The 19,365-nt window shown below is 42.2% G+C and overlaps 1 protein-coding gene across 1 annotated transcript in view; it reads right to left on the bottom strand.

Annotated features, from left to right (window-relative positions):
• Window positions 1-19,365, bottom strand: part of TFIP11 (tuftelin interacting protein 11) — a 63,493-nt gene that overhangs the window by 10,997 nt on the left and 33,131 nt on the right. The window contains exon 10 of the mRNA XM_053720533.1: window positions 16,193-16,436. Within this exon, the coding sequence (XP_053576508.1) occupies window positions 16,193-16,436 (244 nt within the window). The remainder of the gene's footprint in view (window positions 1-16,192; window positions 16,437-19,365) is intronic.

Raw genomic sequence — 19,365 nt, 5'->3', positions numbered from 1 at the left:
TAAATAAAATGTGCTGATGGGGGTGCTTCTAAATTGCTGCATCTGATGTTTGACCTGTGCTGGCTTAATCTATCCCTTACCTAAGTAAATTAGAAAACAAGGGCATTTGATCAAATAAATCACAAATTTTGATTCACATGTAAATAAATTGTTGCTGGTATACTTTTTCCCATTATGGGGCTGGTAGAAGGAATCGCCTTTAATGATAGAGCTACATACAGCTAAGGCAGGGGTAGCTGCCTGTAACTTTCTTACCAATATGTGTTTGTTCAGCTTTACGATTAGATCCTATATCAGTACTCACTAGGTGGTCCCTCAGATTTTACCCCTTCTGTGTGCGAAGAGTGGAGGTGTTTTAAATTCAGGGATGTCTTCATGACAATCCCGTAATAAGGGGATTAACTTGTGTTACCTCCCCTGTGCTGATATCTATCATTTTTTCTTTCAGCAAATTACTAGGGTATCCCCATTTTATTAATTTTTATTGCATCTCTTTAAGTCTGAGATCAATTTTACTTTCCTCACTCACTATCCTTTTTCACCCTCAACAGCTGACTTTTGGGAAGTAAATCTTTTGAGTTTTTTAGGATGGAAACTGTCATAGTGTAACAGAGTATTTCTGTCAGTTTCTTTAGTGTGGCGATCAAATGTAAGTGTGTTACCCTTTTTATATATTACTGTGTCTAAAAAGGACACTGACTCCTCACTATAAGTTAGAGAATTCCAACCCCCTCACTGCAGAATTGAGTTCTCTAACAAACCTGTATAGGGATCCAATGTCGCCCCACCATATACCAAAGACGTCATCTATGAAGCGCCACCAAACAGCGCCCATTTCTTTAAAGATATTATTTTTATAGACAACACGTTCCTTAAACTCATTAATTGATAAATTCGCATTTGATGGAGCGACATTGGACCCCATGGCTGTACCTTTTCTTTGAACATACCAGGTGTCTTGAAATAAAAAATAATTCCAATATAATACCGGTCTTAACAGGTTCTTAATAAAATCACATTTAGAATCAGTATATTACTTATGTTATTTGTCAGAATTTGATTCAAGATTTCTAGCTTTGCTAAGAAAGTCCCCTGTATCTTTCAAATAGGATGACATCTTAATACCCTCTGGCTGTAGCACCTTGTCCAAAAATGTTGAGATATTAGTGTATACTGAATCTATACTAGAGACTATTGGCCTGCCCGGTGGTTTTTTAACACCTTTATGAATCTTGGGTACTGTATAAAATATTGGTGTCCTAGGGTTATTACTAATCAGGTAATCCATTAGTTGTTTATCAATATGCCCTTGTGCTAGGCCCCTGTCTAAGACCGTTTTTATTTCTTTTTCTATTTCAACTACTGGATTACGTGACAAAACCTCATAGGTCTCAGAATCATTAAGTTCTGAAATGATTTCTGAAATATAGTACTCTTTATCGAGTACCACTGTGGCACCCCCCTTATCGGCCCCCTTCAGTATAATCTTAGGTTTTTTTTGAGACTCATTAATGAAAACATGTTTACCAAAATGTTGTCATGTTTAACTTTAGCTTTTAATTCACACAATTTCTTATTTACCAATTTAGTAAATGTATTTATACTGTCGTCATTAACAACACGGTTAAATGAACTCTTTTTATATAAACCCAGTTCTTTCAAGGACCATTCTTGCTCTTCAATGTGTTTAGGCATTGGGGCGAAACTACCTTTAACCTTTAGGGAATGCCATATTTTCAATTATAATGTTGTGATACAGTCTATGTAAATCTTTGGTTTTTCAAGCTCGAAAAAGTCAGTGTCTATCATTGGGCAAAACGACAAGCCTTTGTTTAGCATATTAATTGCGTGTGCAGGCAGTCCACAGTATTATTTATTACATTGTTCTCTACTTGCGTGGTTGGTGCTTGTTCCTCCTGTTGGTGCGTCTGGGTAAAGCTTCACTCTTTTCCTTTTGTCCGGTTCTGGTGCTTGCGCCCTCCTCGACGCTGTCTTCCTCTTGGCTTTCCTCCAAAGGGGACGCCGCTGACGAATCTGTGGAGCTCTCCTGAGTTCTGACGTCACTGGCTCCTCCCCCCTGGCGTCTACGTCCACCTCTCTGGTTGGTTCTACGCTTACTTCCGTATTTGTTATTCCGGATGCCTTGGGAACCTTAACGCCACTTGTTTGTAGTCATTTTCGTCAAGTAGGAACTTCGTTCTTTTGATGTCTTTGAGCTCTTGTTGCAACTTTGATGTATTTTCGCCAATCTGCTGTTCTAACTTGGCTAGTTCTTCCGATGTCATAATCTTGGTGAGTTCCTCCTTACTCGTTTGAATTTTTTGGTCTTGAATATCCATTTCATTTAAGAGTGACTCCACTGTGTGTACCATCAGGTCGTAAGAACATTTATTTAGGATGGCCTCAAATTTGTAACAGTACTCATTTTTACTCAAAAGTGTAGGGCAAGTACTCATTCTAAGGCCCCAAGGGATCCTCTTAACTCTGTAATATTCAGACAAAGTGGTGGCGTGGAGATCCCATTTGATATATTTGCATCTCAATAACTCATATTCCTTGCTGAGGTTTTCCACTGGGTCCATTTGTAAAATTCCCTAAAAAGGCTCCAGGGACTTTTTACGGATGGCGACAGGGAGGAGGAGCCAGTGTCGTCGGAACTCAGGAGAGCTCCACAGATTCGTCAGCGGCGTCCCCATTGGAAGAAAGGCAAGAGGAAGACAGCGTCGAGGAGGGTGCAAGCACCAGAACCGGAATAAATAAAACTGTGGTGAATACATCTAGACATGAACTGCCTGCACAGGAAATTAATATGCTAAACAAAGGCTTGTCGTTTTGCCCAATGATAGACACTGACTTTTTCGAGCTTGACAAAGATTTACATAGACTGTATCGCAACATTATAATTGAAAATATGGCATTCCCTAAAGGTTAAAGGTAGTTTCATCCCTTTGCCTAAAGGCATTGAAGAGCAAGAATGGTCCTTGAAAGAACTGGGTTTATATAAAAAGAGTTAATTTAACCGTGTTGTTAATGACCCCAGTATAAATACATTTACTAAATTGATAAATAAGGAATTGTGTCAATTAAAAGCTAAACATGACAACATTTTTGGTAAACATGTTTTCAGGGGTAATAACAATTTCAACAAAATTGACAGGCAGTCATTAATGAGTCTAAAAAAAACCCCCTAAGATTATACTGAAGGGGGCCGATAAGGGGGGTGCCACAGTGGTACTCGATAAAGGTTACTATATTTCAGAAATCATTTCACAACTTAATGATTCTGAGACCTATGAGGTTTTGTCACATAATCCAGTAGTTGAAATAGAAAAAGAAATAAAAAACAGTCTTAGACAGGGGCCTAGCACAAGGGCATATTGATAAACAACTAATGGATTAGTAAAAACCCTAGGACACCAATATTTTATACAGTACACAAAATTCATAAAGATGTTAAAAAACCACCGGGCAGGCCAGTATAGTATAGATTCAGTATACACTAATATCTCAAAATTTTAGGACAAGGTGCTACAGCCAAGGGGTATTAAGATGTCATGCTATTTGAAAGATACAGGGGACTTTCTTAGCAAAGCTAGAAATCTTGAAATAAATTCTTACAAATTTATTCTGTATACGATGGACGTAAAAAGTCTGTACACAGCAATAAAACATGAAACAGGAATAGGCATCATAGTAAAGATCCTTAACATGAACAAGGGATATACTGATTCTTAATGTGATTTCGTTGAAAACCTGTTAAGACTGGTATTATATTGAAATTATTTTTTATTTCAAGACATCTGGTATGTTCAAAGAAAAGGTACAGCCATGGGGTCCAATGTCGCTCCATCAAATGCCAATTTATCAATTAATGAGTTTGAGGAACGTGTATCAGGTAAGCATAAATTATGTTTTCTTTCTAATGACACAGTGTTGGGAATCTATACCCAAGCTAGAGGACACAGATAAGGGAGGGACAAGACAGTTAACCTAAACAGAAGGCACCACTGCTTGAAGAACCTTTCTCCCAAAGGAAACCTCAGCCGAGGCAAAAGTATAACATTTAGAAAATTTAGAAAAAGTGTGTAGAGAGGACCAAGTTACAGCATTGCAAATCTGTTCCACAGAAGCTTCATTCTTGAAGACCCAGGAAGAAGAAACAGCCCTTGTTGAGTGAGCCATGATCTTTTCAGGAGGCTGCAGTCCAGCAGTCTCATAAGCCAAACAAATTATACTCCTCAACCATAGAGAAAGAGAAGTAGCCGTAGCTTTCTGACCCTTGCGTTTCCCAGAGAAAACGACAAAGTAGAAGACTGGCGAAAATCCATAGTCGCCTGCAAATAGTATTTCAACGCATGCACCACATCTAGGTTGTGCAGTAAACGCTCCTTATGAGAAGAAGGGTTAGGACACAAAGACGGAACAACGATTTCTTGGTTAATATTCCTATCCGAAACCACCTTAGGTAGGAAACCTAACTTACTACGCAGAACCGCCTTTGAAAGATAAGGTAAGGGGATTCACACTGCAACGCCGAGAGTTCAGAGACTCTTCGAGCAGAAGAAATTGCAACCAGAAACAAAACTGTTCAAGATAACATTTTAATATCTAAGGCATGCAGAGGCTCAAACGGAGCCTGCTGAAGTAACAGGTTTGAACACAGGCCTGATTCTGACCAAGGCCTGACAGAAGGATTGCACATCTGGTACATCTGCCAAACATTTATGCAATAATATAGACAAGGCAGATATTTGACCCTTCAAACTACTCGCAGACCTTCCTGGAGAAAGGAAAAAATCCTAGGAATCCTGACTTAAGTCCACGAGAACCCTTTGGATTCACACCAGTACAGATATTTTTGCCATATATTATGGTAAATCTTTCTAGTCACAGGCTTACAAGCCTGGATCAAGGTCTCAATGACTGACTCCGAAAAACCTTGCTTAGATAAAATTAAGCGTTCAATCTTCAAGCAGTCAGCTTCAGAGAAATGAGATTTGGATGAAGGAAGGGCCCTTGAAGTAGAAGGTCCTTCCTCAGTGGAAGTCTCCAAGATGGAAGAGATGACATCTTCACTAGGTCTGCAATACCAGATCCTGCAAGGCCACGCCGGTGCAATGAGGATCACCAATGCCCTCTCCTGTTTGATTCGAGCAATGACCCGTGGAAGAAGAGCAAACGGAGGAAAAAGGTATGATAGACTGAAATTCCAAGGAACCGCCAGAGCATCTATCAGTACAGCCTGAGGATCCCTCGACCTCGACCCGTACTTCGGGAGCTTGGCATTCTGTCGAGATGCCATGAGATCCAGCTCCGGCTGTCCCCATTTGAGGATCAAGCTGGAAAACACCTCTGGATGGAGTTCCCACTCCCCCGGATGAAAGGTCTGTCTGCTCAGAAAATCTGCCTCCCAATTGTCCACTCCTGTAATGTGGATCGCAGATAGACAGCAATTGTGGGTCTCGCCCACTGAATAATTTTGGCTATCTCTGCCATGGCCAAGGAACTCTGAGTTCCTCCTTGATGGTTGATGTAAGCCACTGAAGTTATGTTGTCCGACTGGAACCTGATAAACTGGGTTGAAGCTAACTGAGGCCAGGCTAGAAGAGCATTGAAGATTGCCCTCAGCTCTAGAATGTTTATGGGGAGAACTGACTCCCCCCCGAGTCCCTAGACCCTGAGCCTTTAACGAGCCCCAGACTGCTCCCCATCCCAGCAGGCTGGCATCCGTGGTCACAATCACCCAGGAAGGTCTGCGCAAGCAGGTGCCCTGGGAGAGATGTTCCTGAGACAACCACCATGGAAGAGAATCTCTCGTCGCCTTATCCAGTTCTAATCGTGGAGACAGATCCGCATAATCTCTGTTCCATTGCCTGAGCATGCATAACTGCAGAAGCCTGAGAGGGAACCGAGCAAACGGAATGATGTCCATGGCAGCTACCATCAGACCAATTACCTCCATACATTGGGCCACTGATGGCCGAGGAGAGGACTGAAGGGAATAGTGGTTCTCTTAGTCAAAGTGGAAATCGCCCCTTTTCCCCTTAGGAACCAAGACTGCCAAGACTCCTTAATAGAGTCAGCTATTGGAAACATTTTCTTGAAAATTGGAGAAGGAGAAAAGGGAATTCAAGGTCTCTCCCATTCCTGTGCAATAATCCCTGTAGCACGGTCTGGGCCCTTTCCCTGAAGCATGGGAAAAGCAGACAGCGCCTCAGATACCGCAGAATATACATGAGTAGCAATGTCTTGCAACTAAAATCCTATTGGATTATGAGAGGAAACGGAGGGCACTGCATGTGTTGTACAAGCTAGGGACGCTTGGGGGGACAACTGCGGCATATCTGGTACAGGAGACCCCTGAACAGCATCCGCCTTATCTAAGGGTGACTCATGTTCAAAAAATTTTTCTCCATAACACAAAGTTCTCTCAATACAGGAGGAACAAAAATTTACTGGCGGTTCCCCCTTGTAATCAAAATATAACTTGCAAACAACAATCTATAAGGCCTCTTGGTCCATCTTATAATAAAAAAAATAAAAAATCTGCTTTTATTTTATTCTAAAGATAAACTGCACCCAAAATGTCACTGTGGCTTTAAATAACAAAATTAATAGGATAACAGATTCTTTGTAATATACCCCAGGCAACCCACTACACCTCAGCAACTTTACTGAGGTGCCTACCTGTCCTGCCGCCTGGAAATGATTCAACAGTATTTACTGAGTGACTAACTGAACTCCTGACCTGCTATCTGTCGTCCGAGCCCGGCAATATTGGAGCAGCCGGCAACTACGCCACAACCGGAACTGACTGCGCTGAAAACTTTATCTTCAGTGTGAAAGCGCACCAAACAACTGCCCCCTCTAAAAATCTCACCCCTTTTCTAATCTGGGGCCGTCCTGGCGATTGGAAGGAAAGTTCTGATGTAAGAAAGCCTTAAATGAAAGATCCATAATTAACAGGATCTGTATGTTAAACCAGACCACACAACACACACAAGTCCAGTCGGTATTATAACTGGAGCTAGGAACCAATCTGAGCCACCAAAAAATTTAACACAGCAGTGCCTGCAAGTTGCCCTGTTAACCCTAACTAGGACTAATAAAATGTCCCCTTTATATTCAAAAAGGAGATAACTGCTCAAGTGCCAGAATTTCTCTTACCCTGAAAGAAAAATAAAGTATGGCACTTACCTGAAATTCAGTCTGTCCGGCAGCAGGACAGCTCACCCAGTTTGAGAGGTTGATTTTCCTCACATGGACCTCTGAAAAAAAGAAGAGAGTAAACTAACTCAGGCTTTCAGGTTAGGGCAGCAAAGATGATTGAGAAAACGCAGCGAGGATTGTACCTCACAAGTTCCCAATTGCTTAAAAGCCACCACTGCCCTACTGAAGAGATTGACATGGACCAGGCTGGACCCCAGAAAGATCAGAGCAAAATTACTGTGCTTTTAAAATAATAAAAACTTGATTGAAGAAATTGCTATCAGACACTGAAAACGTTACCACCTCCTTGCAACGCAGGCAAAGAGAAAGACTGGGGGTTGTGGGAAGGGAAGTGATACTTAACAGCTTTGCTGTGTTGCTCTTTGCCTCCTCCTGCTGACCAGGAGTGATATTCCCAACAGTAATTACTGATGATCCGTGGACTCATTGTGTCATTAGAAAGAAAGTAAAATTGATCTCAGACTTAAAGAGATGCAACAAAAATTCATTTAAAAGGGGTTACCCTAGGAATTTGCTGAAAGAAAAAATGAGAGAGATCAACACAGGGGAGGTAAGAAAAAAGAAGGAAACCAAACGTATGGTGTTTGTAACACAATTTAATCCCCTTAGTCAGAAAATCCAAGGGATAGTGTACAAGCATTGGAATATATTACTGGATTGTCATGAAGACATCCCTGAATTTAAAACACCTCCACTCTTCGCACACAGAAGGGTTAAAAATCTGAGGAACCACCTAGCGAGTACTGATATAGGATCTAATCGTAAAGCTGAACAAACACATATTGGTAAGAAAGTTACAGGCAGCTACCCCTGCCTTAGCTGTATGTAGCTCTATCATTAAAGGTGATTCCTTCTACCATCCCCATAATGGGAAAAAGTATACCAGCAACAATTTATTTACATGTGAATCAAAATTTGTGATTTATTTGATCAAATGCCCTTGTTCTCTAATTTACTTAGTAGATTGAGCCTGCACAGGTCAAACATCAGATGCAGCAATTTAGAAGGACCCCTATCAGCAGGGACACAATATTAGCCAGCTAAGGTGGCAAGTAATTGACCAGGTAGGGCCACAAAGTGGATTAGATAGAGAAAAACTCCTCAAACAGAGGGAGATGCAATGGATACATAGACTGGAAACACTTAGACCTAAGGGCCTGAATAAAGATTAAGATCTAACTATATTTTTCCAACGTGGTGTGATTTTTTTATTATAGACCTTAGTATCCAGTATGCATCATACAATAGAGCAAATATCCATCAGTCTATGCTTTTGATTAGATTGTGTATTATTGTTTTTAAATGTATATAAGTATCTGTGGCATAAATTGTTGATTGGCAACAAAAGAAGTTAATATGGAAAGGAATTTATATTGCAAGGCATTAAGATACATTGTTTGTATAGCCGCAGTTACCTATAGAATCCAGTAAATGGCAGTAGATGCTAAGAAATGGAGTATCTGGCGCCAAAATGCCTTTAAAAGTTGTTTGTAAAAGATTGCACAAATTGTATGATTAAGGGGGCAACCCCGAAAAGTCCCTTTTTTGTTTTATCCTGTTTCCAATAAAGTGAATTTTTACTATAGTGCTGTGGACCGACCATTGATTTATTGAATTTCTCTTAGTGATGGTACTCTATGCTCCTCCTCTCGGTTAGTGATGGTACTCTATGCTCCTCCTCTCTGTTAGTGATGGTACTCTGTGCTTCTCCTTTCTCTTAGTGATGGTACTCTGTGCTCCTCCTTTCTCTTAGTGATGGTACTCTGTGCTCCTGCTTTCTCTTAGTGATGGTACTCTGTGCTCCTCCTCTCGGTTAGTGATGGTACTCTGATGGTACTCAAATTGTTGATTGGCAACAAAAGAAGTTAATATGGAAAGGAATTTATATTGCAAGGCATTAAGATACATTGTTTGTATAGCCGCAGTTACCTATAGAATCCAGTAGATGGCAGTAGATGCTAAGAAATTGAGTATCTGACGCCAAAATGCCTTTAAAACAGGGGTGTCCAAACTTTGCTCTCCAGAGGTTTTGGAACTACATTTCCGATGATGCTCAGCCAGCATTTTATGTAGCTGAGCATCATGGGAAATGTAGTTCCAAAACCTCTGGAGAGCAAAGTTTGGACACCCCTGCTTTAAAAGCTGTTTGTAAAAGATTGCACAAATTGTATGATTCAGGGGGCAACCCCGAAACGTCACTTTTTCGTTTTATCCTGTTTCCAATAAAGTGAATTTTTACTATAGAGCTGTGGACCGACCATTGATTTATTGAATAGCTGTTTGGGGAACTTGGCAGCAACCTCACGTCTTAAAGAGCACATACCTACAGGTGCTGTATCACTTGGAGTATATCACTAAGAAAAAGCACAGAGTACCATCACTAACAGAGAGGAGGAGCACAGAGTACCATCACTAACAGAGAGGAGGAGCACAGAGTACCATCACTAACAGAGAGGAGGAGCACAGAGTACCATCACTAACAGAGAGGAGGAGCACAGAGTACCATCACTAACAGAGAGGAGGAGCACAGAGTACCATCACTAAGAGAAAGGAGGAGCACAGAGTACCATCACTAAGAGAAAGGAGGAGCACAGAGTACCATAACTAACACAGAGGAGGAGCACAGAGTACCATGACTAACAGAGAGGAGGAGCACAGACTAACATGACTAACAGAGAGAAGGAGCACAGACTAACATGACTAACAGAGAGGAGGAGCACAGAGTACCATCACTAACAGACAGGAGGAACACAGAGTACCATGACTAACAGAGAGGAGGAGCATAGAGTACCATGACTAACAGAGAGGAGGAGCACAGAGTACCATGACTAACAGACAGGAGGAACACAGAGTACCATGACTAAAAGAGAGGAGGAGCACAGACTAACATGACAAACAGAGAGAAGGAGCACAGACTAACATGACTAACAGAGAGGAGGAGCACAGAGTACCATCACTAATAGAGAGGAGAAGCACAGAGTACCATGACTAACAGAGAGGAGGAGCACAGAGTACCATGACTAACAGAGAGGAGGAGCACAGAGTACCATGACTAACAGAGAGGAGGAGCACAGAGTACCATGACTAACAGAGAGGAGGAGCACAGAGTACCATGACTAACAGAGAGGAGGAGCACAGACTAACATGACTAACAGAGAGGAGGAGCACAGAGTACCATGACTAACAGAGAGAAGGAGCACAGACTAACATGACTAACAGAGAGGAGGAGCACAGAGTACCATCACTAACAGAGAGGAGAAGCACAGAGTACCATCACAAATGCTACTAACACTACACACAGGAGAGGAGGAGCACAGAGTACCATCACTAATGCTACTAACACTACATACAGGAGAGGAGGAGCACAAAGTACCAGCACTAATGCTACTAACACTACACACAGGAGAGGAGGAGCACATAGTACCATCACTAATGCTACTAACACTACATACAGTACCATCACTAACAGAGAGGAGGAGCACAGAGTACCATCACTAACAGAGAGGAGGAGCACAGAGTACCATCACTAACAGAGAGGAGGAGCACAGAGTACCATCACTAACAGAGAGGAGGAGCACAGAGTACCATCACTAACAGAGAGGAGGAGCACAGAGTACCATCACTAACAGAGAGGAGGAGCACAGAGTACCATAACTAACACAGAGGAGGAGCACAGAGTACCATGACTAACAGAGAGGAGGAGCACAGACTAACATGACTAACAGAGAGAAGGAGCACAGACTAACATGACTAACAGAGAGGAGGAGCACAGAGTACCATCACTAACAGACAGGAGGAACACAGAGTACCATGACTAACAGAGAGGAGGAGCATAGAGTACCATGACTAACAGAGAGGAGGAGCACAGAGTACCATGACTAACAGACAGGAGGAACACAGAGTACCATGACTAAAAGAGAGGAGGAGCACAGACTAACATGACAAACAGAGAGAAGGAGCACAGACTAACATGACTAACAGAGAGGAGGAGCACAGAGTACCATCACTAATAGAGAGGAGAAGCACAGAGTACCATGACTAACAGAGAGGAGGAGCACAGAGTACCATGACTAACAGAGAGGAGGAGCACAGAGTACCATGACTAACAGAGAGGAGGAGCACAGAGTACCATGACTAACAGAGAGGAGGAGCACAGACTAACATGACTAACAGAGAGGAGGAGCACAGAGTACCATGACTAACAGAGAGAAGGAGCACAGACTAACATGACTAACAGAGAGGAGGAGCACAGAGTACCATCACTAACAGAGAGGAGAAGCACAGAGTACCATCACAAATGCTACTAACACTACACACAGGAGAGGAGGAGCACAGAGTACCATCACTAATGCTACTAACACTACATACAGGAGAGGAGGAGCACAAAGTACCAGCACTAATGCTACTAACACTACACACAGGAGAGGAGGAGCACATAGTACCATCACTAATGCTACTAACACTACATACAGGAGGAGCACATAGTATCATCACTAATGCTACCAACACCACAGAGTACCATCACTAATGCTACTAACACTACACACAGGAGAGGAGGAGCACATAGTACCATCGCTAATGCTACGAACACTACACACAGGAGAGGAGGAGCACAGAGTACCATCACTAATGCTACTAACACTACACACAGGAGAGGAGGAGCACAGAGTACTATCGCTAATGCTAGGAACACTACACACAGGAGAGGAGGAGCACAGAGTACTATCACTAATGCTAATAACACTACACATAAGAGGAGCACATAGTACCATCACTAATGCTACTAACACTACATACAGGAGAGGAGGAGCACAAAGTACCATCACTAATGCTACTAACAATTCATACATACAGGAGGAGCACATAGTACCATCACTAATGCTATTAACACTACATACAGGAGAGGAGGAGCACATAGTACCATCACTAATGCTACCAACACTACATACAGGAGAGGAGGAGCATATATTACTATCACTAATGCTACTAACACTACATACAGGAGAGGAGGAGCACAAAGTACCATCACTAATGCTACTAACACTACACACATGAGGAGCACAGAGTACCATCACTAATGCTACTAACACTACACACAGGAGAGGAGGAGCGCATAGCACCATTACTAATGCTACTAACACTACATGCAGGAGAGGAGAAGCACAGAGTACCATCACTAATGCTACTACCATTACACACAGGAGAGGAGGAGCACATAGCACCATCACTAATGCTTCTAACACTACACACAGGAGAGGAGGAGCACATAGTACCAGCACTAATGCTACTAACACTACACACACTACACACAGGAGAGGAGGGAGAGTATAGTTACCATCACAAATGCTACAAACACTACACACAGGAGAGGAGGAGCACATAGTACCATCACTAATGCTACTCACACTACACACAGGAGAGGAAGAGCACATAGTACCATAACTAATGCTACTAACACTACATACAGGAGAGGAGGAGCACATAGTACCATCACTAATGCTACTAACACTACACACAGGAGAGGATGAGCACAGAGTACCATAACTAATGCTACTAACACTACATACAGGAGAGGAGGAGCACATAGCACCATCACTAATGCTACTAACACTACACACAGGAGAAGAGGAGCACAGAGTACCATCACTAATGCTACACACAGAAGAGAAGGAGCTAATAGTACCATCACTAATGGTACTAACACTACACACAGGAGAGGAGGAGCACATAGCACCATCACTAATGCTACTAACACTACACACAGGAGAGGAGGAGCACATAGCACCATCACTAATGCTACTAACACTACACACAGGAAAGGAGGAGCACAGAGTACCATAACTAATGCTACTAACACTACATACAGGAGAGGAGGAGCACATAGCACCATGACTAATGCTACTAACACTACACACAGGAGAGGAGGGGGAGTATAGTTACCATCACTAATGCTACTAACACTACATACAGGAGAGGAGGTGGAGTATAGTTACCACCACTAATGCTACTAACACTACATACAGGAGAGGAGGAGCACATAGCACCCTCACTAATGCTACTAACACTACATACAGGAGAGGAGGAGCACAGAGTACCATCACTAATGCTACTAACACTACAGACAGGAGAGGAGGAGCACATAGCACCATCACTAATGCTTCTAACACTACACACAGGAGAGGAGGAGCACATAGTACCATCACTAACGCTACTAACACTACATACAGGAGAGGAGGAGCACAGAGTACCATCACTAATGCTACTAACACTACACACAGGAGAGGAGGAGCACATAGTACCATCACTAATGCTACTAACACTACACACAGGAGAGGAGGAGCACATTGTACCATCACTAATGCTACTAACACTAAATAAAGGAGAGGAGGAGCACATAGTACCATCACTAATGCTACTAACACTACACACAGGAGAGGAGGACACAGAGTACCATCACTGATGCTACTAACACTAAATAAAGGAGAGGAGGAGCACATAGTACTATCACTAATGTTACTAACACTACACACAGGAGCGGAGGAGCACATAGTAACATCACTATGCTACTAACACTACACACAGGAGAGGAGGAGCACATAGTACCATCACTAATGCTACTAACAACTACACACAGGAGAGGAGGAGCCAGGGCCGCCATCAGGGGGTGACTCCTGTCAGGGGCCCAATGAGCCAGGGGGGCCCCATGAGGCCATGTTGGCAGCCACCAGTGGGTACTACAGCAGAGTGCTAATTGAGCATGGAAAATGTTATTACAAGGAGTGAAGAATTAGCATTTGAGAGGATTTCTTAGTGTGCACTAAACCACTATGCTCAGTGTGAGACTTTGTACAGTGTGTGCCTGAGTCAGACGGCAGATCACTCATTTGAAGAGGAGGTAGGACTTACTTAGCAAATGTTTTTTTATTTCTTTGTGCAATTTTGGATTGTAACTTCAGTGTGGTAGTAGTTGTATGGTGGGGCTAGGGGGTCCATAAAAACACATTTTTTTTAGCAGCAGTGTATTTATGATTATTTGACAATGCTGTAGAAATTCTATATTTAAAACCATGCAGAAATGTTTCCTCCTCAATACACAAATGGTAGATGCCCTTTTGGCAGATATTATATATATATATATATATATATATATATATATATATATATTACATTCCAGTTTACTGCCCCTTCATGCAAGGACTTTCCAGATGCAAGGAGGCATTTTATCTAAGATTTTTACATCTGCATAAAATTTTATACTCTCAGACTAAGATTGCTCAGTGTTTGAAATGAGACAGGTTAACTTAAAACTGTTCAGTTTACACCACAGCTGACTTTTGAAATACATACCAACAAGCCTAAATCCTGCATTTAACCAGATCTAATGGTATGAGTACCACAGCTTATGGTCCCACCAAGACCATATAGAGTACAGCATTTTCAAAATCCATAAGTACAGCTGACAGATGGGAAAATACACATGTCAACCTTTTAAAGGTACTTTTCTTCATCTAGCCATCTACCCAGCTCATTAATGTACAATTTTAAATTCACAGAATTATTTTTGTTTGCACATTTAAAAATATTATTCTTTAAAAAGTGATCTCTTAATTTCTGCAATTTTTTTTATCATGCATGTCACACACTGTTGATTTAGGGGATGCAAGGTGCATAAATGTTTCCTCCTGTGAGTGTTTCTGTGGGTGTATGTGTTTATGTCTTTGTGCTTTGGTTTGTGTCTCTATGTGTATGTATTTTTTATCTGTGGGTCTCTCTGTGAGGGTGGGTGTGTATGTCTTTGTGCATTTTCTGTGGATGTCTGTGAGGGTGTGTGCATATGTCTGAGCTTTTCTATGGGTGTCTCTGTGATGGTGTGTGTGTGTGTGTGTGTGTGTATGTCTGTGTTTTCTGTGAGTGTCTCTGTGAGGGTGTGTGTATGTCTTTGTGTGTTTTCTGTGGATGTCTCAGTGAGGGTGAGTGTATGTATGTCTTTCTGTGTTTTTCATGTGGTTGTCTCTCTGTGTGTGTGTGTATGTCTTTGTGTGTTTTCTGTGTGTATGTGTGTGTGTGTATGTCTTTGTCTGTTTTCTGAGGCTGTCTCTGTCGGTGTTTCCTTGGGTGTATGTGCAAGTTTGAGTTTGTGTGTGTCCATTGTTTGTTCCTTTTTAGGACATTTTGACCTTACTACTAATTATTCACATCTTTCTACAGACTTTGAGACTAACAAGACCTTTCCAGAAGTAACCACTCCACCATTTCACCTTTAAATTATTGTTTAGGCAGTTCAGGGCCCTTCCTTTCAGCCACTGCATGCTGTTGTCATAATTTAGTTGTCATCTTCCTTTACAAAAAGATAATCAGAACTCCATATTTTGTTTTCTAAATCTCCTTTTTTTACAAAACTGTAGTTTACCTCATTACTTGTCAGGTCAATGTAAACAAGTGCTAAGTGTCTGTTTGGGTTTCTGTGTCCGAGTGTGTTTCTTTGCGTGTCTGCTAGAGTGTCTATATGTGAATCCTTATGTGTGAGTGTGTTTCAGTGTATGAGTGTGTCTGTGTGTGTGTGTATATGTTACTACCTTTACAACATTTCCAAGTTTAAATAGACAATTAAGAATAAAGTGCATATACGTTTTAGTCACTTGGTCAAAAATTGCACATGTCAAAGGAGGGGGGGGGGGGGGCCTGATCAATGGTTGAGTCAGGGGCCCCAAAATGGTACCATCACTAATGCTACTAACACTACACACAGGAGAAGAGGAGCACATAGTACCATCACTAATGTTACTAACACTACATACAGGAGAGGAGGAGCACATAGTACCATCACTAATACTACTAACAATACACGCAGGAGAGGAGGATCATATAGCACCATCACTAATGCTACTAACACTACACACACTATATACCTGTAGTATATATTTATTTTTACAAAAAGTATTCTGGTGGAAGTCCCTCTCACCTAGCTTGGGTACAATGTTCTTCACCATAAATGCCTCCCAGGAGCCAGGGGTGAACACCTCCTTCCAGGGCTGCAGGATCAGTTTGGCTGAGGAATCACTTGGGTGCCATTTCTGCAAGGCACTGGCCAGCTTGTTCCTGATAGGAGAGTAAAGCGGGTCCAAACGGGTGTGCATGAGGGGGAGCCAGGGGTGTATCCATGAATGGATGGGAACTGTGTCCGTCAAAGGATTCCAGTTCTCAACCTGAGTGAAAACCACAAGTTACTTTCAAATACCATAACATGCCTATAAATAGATACAATAATAACTTCTCACACTTGAGGTCGCCATGTGTGACTAGCAGTGATTTTGTTATAAAGATATAAATACACTGGTGATTGAGGTATACTGTCTCTGATCTTGGCTTGGCCTGTAGGCCATGGAGTCTATAGTTGTTTTATTATAATACATGCTAAGCACTGGGTAATTAACAGCATACAATACACTAAAAAAAATAATAGATATGCTTACCTGATTAATTCATTTATTTCATGGTGGTGAAAGTCTACGAGCCATTACTCCTGGGATTCAACTCCTGGCCACTAGGAGGAGCAAAAGATTCCCAAAGCTCTAAGTGCACTTAATCCCTCCCACCTTTCTGGTATTCCAGTCTGATGTATAGCCAAGAATGGAGAAGTAGAAAGGTAGGAAATGACAAAACAGGGAAAAAGAGGTGTAAACTAGAAGTGCCGCCAGAGTAAAAAATGAAAATGGACAGGTCTCAACTCTCACCACCATGAAAGAAAATATTTTATCATCATTGGGCGGGACAAAGTGGACCGGAAACAGGAGAGGAGGAGCACAGAGTACCAGCACTAATGCTACTAACACTACACATATGAGAGGAGGAGGAGGAGAACATAGTACCATCACTAATGCTACTAACACTACACACAGGAGAGGAGGAGGAGGAGTACATAGTACCATCACTAATGCTACTAACACTACACACAGGAGAAGAGGAGCACATAGTACCATCACTAATGCTACTAACACTACACACAGGAGAGGAGGAGCACATAGTACCAGCACTAATGCTACACATATGAGAGGAGGAGGAGAACATAGTACCATCACTAATGCTACTAACACTACACACAGGAGAGGAGGAGGAGTACATAGTACCATCACTAATGCTACTAACACTACACACAGGAGAGGAGGAGCACATAGTACCATCACTAATGCTACTAACACTACACACAGGAGAGGAGGAGCACATAGTACCATCACTAATGCTAGGAACACTACATACAGGAGAGGAGGAGCACATAGTACCATCACTAATGCTACTAACTACACACAGGAGAGGAGGAGCACATAGTACCATCACTAATGCTACTAACACTACATACAGGAGAGGAGGAGCACATAGTAACATCACTAATGCTACTAACATTACACATAGGAGAGGAGGAGGAGGAGAACATAGTACCATCACTAATGCTACTAACACTACATGCAAGAGAGGAGGCTCACATAGCACCATCGCTAATGCTACCAATACTACACACAGGAGAGGAGGAGCACATAGCACCATCACTAATGCAACTAACACTACACACAGGAGAGGAGGAGCACAGAGTACCAGCACTTACGCTACTAATACTACACACAGGAGAGGAGGAGAACATAGTACCATCACTAATGCTACTAACACTACATGCAAGAGAGGAGGCTCACATAGCACCATCGCTAATGCTACCAATACTACACACAGGAGAGGAGGAGCACATAGCACCATCACTAATGCAACTAACACTACACACAGGAGAGGAGGAGCACAGAGTACCAGCACTTACGCTACTAATACTACACACAGGAGAGGAGGAGCACATAGCACCATCACTAATGCAACTAACACTACACACAGGAGAGGAGGAGCACAGAGTACCAGCACTTATGCTACTAACACTACACACAGGAGAGGAGGAGCACAGAGTACCAGCACTTATGCTACTAACACTACACACAGGAGAGGAGGAGAACATAGTACCATCACTAATGCTACAAGAATGGAGAAGTAGAAAGGTAGGAAATGACAAAGCAGGGCAAAAGAGGTGTAAACTAGAAGTGCCAGAGTAAAAAATGAAAATGGACAGGTCTCATCAACTCTCACCACCATGAAAGAAATTAATTTATTATCATTGGGCGGGACAAAGTGGTAGAATTTAGATAAAGTATGTTGCTGCTATGCAAATTTATTTAAAAGGGGATATGAAACCCAATTTGTTTCTTTCATGATTCAGATAGATCATGCAATTTTAAGCAACTTTCTAATTTACTCCCATTATCAATTTCTCTTCGTTCTCTTAGTATCTTTATTTGAAAAGCAGGAATATAAGCTTAGGAGCCGGCTCATTTTTGGTTCCACACCTGGGTAGCACTTGCTGATTGGTGACTAAATGTAGCCACCAATCAGCAAGCACCACCCAGGGTGCTGAGCCATAAATGGGCCAACTCCTAAAGTTACTTTCATTTTTAAATTAACCCCTTGAGTGCTAATGACGGCTCTGAGCTGTCGTAGAGTTTCCCACTCTGGTGCTAACGACGGCTCAGAGCCGTCGCTAGCACTCTCCCACCTTGAGGGAGATCTGGGGGCTCCCATCCGCTCCTGCCTCGGCGATCGGGCCTGCATAGTGACAGGCATCACCGGGGCTTCACGTTATGTGCGGTGACGTCATGCGCAATGACGTGATGACGTCACCGCGCAACTTTATTTATACTTAATGTTAAGTATAGGAGCAGGGGGCATGCTGCTTAGAAGCCTGTATCTAAGGCATCTAAGCAGCTACAGACCCCCAAGACCCATCGTTGGAAAGGTAATCGCCTACCCTTTCCAACAGTGTAAGTCCTGGGGATCTGAAAGAAAGAAAAAAAAAAGTTAAAAAAGCTTAACACCCATGTGGAAAAGTGCTTAGCACTCAAAGGGTTAAGATACCAAGAGAACGAAGAACATTTTATAATAGGAGTAAATTAGAAAGTTGCTTAAAATTGGTTCCACACCTGGGTATAAAGATGGTACACCAAGTACTCTTTAGGGCAGGTTATGCGTGAAAGAACGTGACAGCTGATAGTATGCTGGAGCTGTGCAGCACAGTACTGAATGGCATGGCAAAACTGTGAGACATCT

Source organism: Bombina bombina, chromosome 7 (assembly GCF_027579735.1).
Source record: "Bombina bombina isolate aBomBom1 chromosome 7, aBomBom1.pri, whole genome shotgun sequence".
Lineage (NCBI taxonomy): Eukaryota > Metazoa > Chordata > Amphibia > Anura > Bombinatoridae > Bombina > Bombina bombina.
The sequence above is the reverse complement of the archived record's forward strand: the minus strand, read 5'-3'. Positions and strand labels throughout refer to the sequence as shown.